Raw genomic sequence first — 6,202 nt, forward strand, 5'->3', positions numbered from 1 at the left:
TGAAGTCAGTATATTGAAAGTTTGTACACTATACAGAGTTCAACTACTCAATGTAAATACACAATAAGTATTGGAAGCGATCATATTTACAGTGATGAATAATCAATAATTGCTTGGAACCCCACGCGTTTCACCATTTCGGCTTCCTCAGGGGACATCACAAAGGCTTTTATTGATAAGAGATCATGGCTACACAGTATAGTGGGGTTGGAATGGTTTGGGTAAAATAATTGCAGGTGATAACTGCAGAAGAATGGTTGAGAAATTGTAATGAAAGTGTCCAAGGGAGATACCTAATGTTCTAGCTACTAGCGATAGATATTAAAGTTGTTACCTTCCCAGGGCAAAGGTGATTTGAATATTAGCAGAAATTTGATTTCTTAGAGCTGGACTGATGTTTCAAATTTAGTTGTTGGTACAATATTGTGGAGTTCTGGTAAGAAAAGACAAGATTCCTGCAGTCAGTCTGCAAATGTCCAGCAAAGTGGAGAAACATTTGTAATTTAGGAATTTAGGACATCTTTATCATCCACAAATTATATTCTTGGAATAGTTCATGTAAATCATGCAACAGTGTTGCTAAATAGCTCTGAAAATATAATGTTGGTGAATTCTTAGCACAAACTCAATAACCTGTGTGAATACCTCTATGTTCTGTATATTGTTTGCTTTTCAGATATAACTTGCCATGGAAGGTCACAAATATACAATTGTCTGTACATTGCTACGTTTGCAGTCACACATACATTATCTAAAATACACAATTTTATCCAAGGTAGATAACACGTCATGTGGACAGAAGGTGACCCATGGAGGATAAATACCGGCAGCTTCTTCTCCAAAGTCTCACTGCTGACCGGCCTCCACCATGAAGCTTCTCCTGATCTGTGTGCTCCTCGGAGCAGCCGGTGAGTATGAGGTTCTTTCTATAGAATGCTTGAAGAAGGGGTGGGGGGTTCTTTTTATTTTTGTTACATTATTGCAGAACTTCTTGTGTGGAGTTCTGTGGTGATTCCACCTGAAATTATCTGCTCCTACCTTAAAATGAATAATTATTACTTTATAAACTTTCCTACTCCTACAGGCTTCACTTTGTCATGTTGTAGTTTCTCAAGTTCTCAAGTTTGTGTTTTTTTTTTCTGAAACTTGAAACTGGTTTGACAATAGTTTTTTTTTCTATCAAGCAAATAAGCAATGACTGATTTTTTTTTGGTAAAGATGATGCAGTTCTATAGGTAACAATTCTTAAATAATATCCATAACCAGAACAAAAAGGTAATATATCACAGCTTACCAGCCTTTTGATGTTGTGGCTGCATTAGTTCTCTTTTTAGACTTTTTTTTAGTTTGTGACCCTTTGTTGCCCTTGTGCACTCCCCCATTTTGGACTAAAAACACTGAAAGAGGTATATCTACAAATGAATACTATTGTCACCCTACAATATGGGGGGAAACCCTGTAATCCATAGAGGTGTACTGGGAAGGGCTGATAGCACCGGCTGGGCATTTCAGTGCACGGTAACAGTACTTGGTGGATTTTAGGCAGGTTTGGACAACATTTTATGCACCTAACAAAAAGATGAAGTAGACCACAAGGAAGCAAACCAAAGAAGTTATCAAATTAAAATTTTAGCACAAAATAAAAAAATTCAAAAATGTTAGTTTGAGTAAACATTTTTTTTAGTTAGCTAACATCAAGTACAGGGCATATAAAAATATTATTTGGTCATAAAGATATCAAAGCAGATCTTTGGTGGGAAAAAGCAAATGCAAGCGGGGGGAAATTAAACTGCTAGGAGACATTTTATGTGTCAAATTCTTCTTATGTACTGGAAGGTATGTTATACCAGGCCAGGCAATGATAATTAGGATGCCAAACCTAGTGGAAGATAAAGATGTTTGTGCCAGTAAGGGAACTTCTGAAATTTGCATTACTGGAGATGAAGAGTATACAGACTTTAGTTCTGCTTTAGGGTAGTGGCCCCATAGTGTTAAAAGTGCAGATTATTGAAAAAAGAAATATCAGAGGTTTTTCATCTTTTTTTTTTTCAGCTGCCCTGGACGATGACAAGATCGTCGGAGGTTACACCTGCAGCAAGAACTCCGTCCCCTACCAGGTCTCCCTGAACTCCGGATACCATTTCTGTGGTGGCTCCCTCATCAACACTCTGTGGGTTGTCTCCGCTGCTCACTGCTACAAGTCGTAAGTAATCTATATTAAGTTATTCCCATTATTATGAAAAAACTTGTTATAATGAACTGATTCCTCGTGGATGTCTTCATTAACCACAGGCCAGCTTTTATTAGTAAAACTCATACAGATGAGAAGATTCCGTCCCATCTGTAAGATTTCTTATAAATAGCATTCTCTTTATCACATTAACTTGTAAGTTCCAAAACTCTCTAATGGACAATGGCCCTGAGGGTACGGACAGCCCTACTTTACAATCATTTTTGTAAAGATTCAAGATTCATTCTAGGAAAATTAGACAATTAGCAATGAATACCCTTGCATAGGGTTGTTCATTCAGATTATTTACCCAAGATTACTGTGCTTCATACCATACGACTGAATAAATACTTTGAGGTTGCTGGGAACACCCATAGAGTTTGTTAGTAAGGATGAACGAGAATGCTGACAGCTCCACTCCCCTGATTGGTCTTGTAGGTCCCAAAAATTCGGTCTTGCCAGCGAAATTCACAAAGGTCGTTCTCGCCTACATGTTTGGTAAGCTAGAACGGCCCAATTCGCCGCAAGACCGAATTTAATAAATTTGCTCACTCATCCCTATATGTTAGTAAGATATTTCTCAGATCCAACCATCAATATATATGCATTTGAATCATAAATACTCCATTTAATAAGAATTGTGATCTATAATAACTACAGGAAGCATGCATGGAGAAGTAGATCCAAGAGTTTGTAGATATCCTTCCAAATAATCGACTTTAGTGCACCAAACAAGATCTAAAAAAACCTATGGTAATCATCAGAGGAGACTAACTGGCCTGATCAGACCCTCCACTCTCACCTTTAGGGAACCGTAATTCTGTGTAGCAATTATTCTCCCACAACTTTAAGAAACCACCATGAACAAAAACCAATCCATATCTTTATAAAGCTGTAATCACATGTAATAAACCTATGATTTCCTTCAATATATTTGTATTGTATTTCTGCTGCACCTGGGGATTCCTGCATATAACTTCAGGTGTTTTGCTAATAGCTCTGAAAAGCTAGGATCCTAGGTTGACCAAATTGATGAATACTGACCAGTGCTTAGAATTTAGATCACTGGCCCACCCCATCTTTCACTTCCACATTATTGTTTGCTAAATGTTATGATTGGCTTTTCTAGCCAATAGTGAGGTATGAGAAGTCAGACTGATCCTCTGGGTGTTATTTCCAAATCAAAGAATTCTAGGATTAGTTTGAGGCACCGTACGTACATATTAGCCTCTCATTGTGGATGGTGCTGTGGTAATTCTGTAAGTTAGCATTGAGATCTGCATAAATGTATTCTGAATGTTCTACTCTCTGTCCATCCAGGAGCGTGCAGGTCAGACTGGGAGAGCACAACATTGCCACCTCTGAGGGCACCGAGCAGTTCATTAACTCCGCCAAGGTCATCAGACATGGAAGCTACAACTCCAGAACTCTGGACAATGACATCTTGTTGATCAAGCTCGCCTCTCCCGCCACCCTGAACTCCTACGTCAAGGCCGTGTCTCTGCCCTCTGGCTGTGCCGCTGCTGGCACCAGCTGTCTGATCTCCGGATGGGGCAACACCCTGAGCAGTGGAAGTAAGTTATTAAGTGCTGATCATTTCTTAAAAAAATAAACATCTCCCACAATGTGACAGGATCTCAAATGTACCTTATATTTACATGTTCACAATCCAATATTTGAACTGGTACACGGCAGTGATCATGAAATAAGGGCTTCCTGTTGACCTTTAGTCAGCTCCGAGTGAACTCTAATAACAATCCAATAGTGGAGGAGGGACCCCTGCCCTGGAGATGATGGCATTATTGTTGGGTTCTACCCTAAACCAGAACTGAACCTAAACCAGAATATTTACTGCGGAGCATTACTAGGTGCAGGAAATCAGTGTGCCTTATGCAAGTTAAAAAGTAGGGATGCTCACTGCTGATCCAGGTGAACTTTTAAATCTCAACTATCATAGAAATGAGGAGTAATGAGGAGTAGTGGCTACCAAGTTCATTAAGCTAGATGACTAGGTGTCAGCATGGTGGCTCTCATAAATCCTAATGGCCTGGTAAAAACACATTATGCCTGGGAGTCTTTTATGAAAGGAAGCCTGTGCTGACTCTATAATCACTAATGTTATTGTAAAATGTTATTTGACAAGGTATCCACTATATTCTTTGAGATACTACTCTGGAGGAACTCCTTCCTGAATGTAAATCAGGAAAGTTGGAGTGAAGTCAACACTCATACCTAGCCAATAGACCAGCACTGGATCAGCATCACAGCCAGGTAACTAGTAGTACCCCCCTCATTTTTCTGTATATCATACACAGCTAAGACACTAAAGCAAAACTGCAGGTGAGGGTCAATTTAGACCAATCAATTTTGATGTGTGGTATTCGCACAATGCAATAGAACGGACACAAAAATCAGGTTACTATGTATTCTAGCACAGCGATCTGCACCTCACTGGAATGTGTTGTCATTTGTGGTGCACTGGAGGTGATTTCAGCTGGTATGTTGAATGGCCAGACACTGCAGTGCAAAAGTGTGAATAAGCCCTATTAGTCACATACTAGTTATTTTCAAGTGTGCTTGACATGTTTACATTTATTTTCTATTGTCTTCTTTCCTCAGCCAACTACCCTGACCTTCTTCAGTGCCTGAACGCCCCCATCCTGACCTCCCCCCAGTGTAGCAATGCTTACCCCGGAGAGATCACCGGTAACATGATCTGCCTTGGCTACTTGGAGGGCGGCAAGGATTCCTGCCAGGTAATGGATTTATTGATATCTCTATAAAACCAATCATGTGGTCACTACACCAATTTGGACTTTTTCCACTGACAACTCACCTATTTCCTGCATGGGTATCACCAGGACAAAGTGAGCAGAAATCCCCCCAACAGGGTCAGCAACAAAAAAAGCAAACTTACAACAATTTAAAACAGAACTAGTTAACAAATAAAAAATTGCAACCATCCAGGATTTTTATTGCAGAAGGGACAATATTTGCAATAAAATAACTCTACTGTGGGCACCTTCATTTAGTCTTCTGGGCTCCTGATCTTCAGCCTTGTTTGGCTGGGGCAATACTTGGCATATTCCCCCATCCTACACTGGGCTCAATGTGCCTTAAGAAAAGGGATCACACATTGCCAGGTAAGCATGTTTCTTTTTGCAGAATGAACATTAATTGTCCCTTCTGCAATAAAAGATCCATAGTGTTCACCTAAAACAGTCCATCTTCCCCAGTCTTGGAGAGCTTTGATGATTCACAAAAGCAGCCCTATACAGAGATATTTATACAACTGATGTAAAGTGATGTAAAGTACAAAACAATCATATTATAACAGATGTTTGATAGACACAATGATTGTTTATGTTTTAGGAATGAATTTGTGAACATTAAAGTCATTCTTGCTTGATATGAACGTCTCACAATGTCTATGTCTTTACAGGGTGACTCCGGTGGCCCCGTGGTGTGTAATGGACAGCTCCAGGGTGTTGTCTCCTGGGGATACGGCTGTGCCCAGAGGAACTACCCCGGTGTCTACACCAAGGTCTGCAACTACAACTCCTGGATCTCCAGCACTGTGGCTGCCAACTAAACTATTTCAATAAACATATTTATAAGTTCTTTTGGTTTTGATTGCAATGTTTTCACAGTTTAAAAACTTAACATTATAGTCCTTAATGATATACTCCTTAAACTTAATGATTTGCCAGAAAGTAACTTGGATCCAAATTGAGTGGTGCCAGTCCTGCCCAATTGTCTTTTGCTAAACTACTCAAACCGTCTCAAACTACTCAGCCGTCTCTTTAATTGTGGTCACTGGTCATTGTGTAGTTCAAACAAGGAACTAAAAATGTGGGCTAACATTTAGATAACACAAGAAGTGATCACTGAACAGTCAATCAAGAGAACCAAAAATAAATAAGATGGCTGCTGTGTGCTTTTCTTGTTCTTTCAGAGTCAATGTAGATTCAG

General features: G+C 39.5%; 1 protein-coding gene across 1 annotated transcript; it reads left to right on the forward strand.

Annotated features, from left to right (window-relative positions):
• The first annotated feature begins 782 nt into the window (after positions 1-782).
• On the forward strand, positions 783-5,841 carry LOC140340005 (trypsin). Its single transcript, XM_072424949.1, has 5 exons — positions 783-908; positions 2,053-2,203; positions 3,551-3,804; positions 4,850-4,986; positions 5,673-5,841. The coding sequence occupies exons 1-5, from the start codon at positions 869-871 to the stop codon at positions 5,820-5,822; spliced, it is 732 nt and encodes a 243-aa protein (XP_072281050.1). The 5' UTR covers positions 783-868; the 3' UTR covers positions 5,823-5,841.
• Positions 5,842-6,202: the final 361 nt, after the last annotated feature.

The sequence above is a fragment of the Pyxicephalus adspersus genome, chromosome 10 (genome assembly GCF_032062135.1).
Source record: "Pyxicephalus adspersus chromosome 10, UCB_Pads_2.0, whole genome shotgun sequence".
NCBI classification, from domain to species: Eukaryota; Metazoa; Chordata; class Amphibia; order Anura; family Pyxicephalidae; genus Pyxicephalus; species Pyxicephalus adspersus.

Coding starts and splice junctions, on each gene's coding strand:
- LOC140340005 (XM_072424949.1), top strand. CDS start 869: ATGAAGCTTCTCCTGATCTGTGTGCTCCTCGGAGCAGCCG. Junction 909..2,052: donor TGTGCTCCTCGGAGCAGCCG/GTGAGTATGAGG, acceptor TTTTTTTTTCAG/CTGCCCTGGACGATGACAAG. Junction 3,805..4,849: donor CAACACCCTGAGCAGTGGAA/GTAAGTTATTAA, acceptor TTCTTTCCTCAG/CCAACTACCCTGACCTTCTT.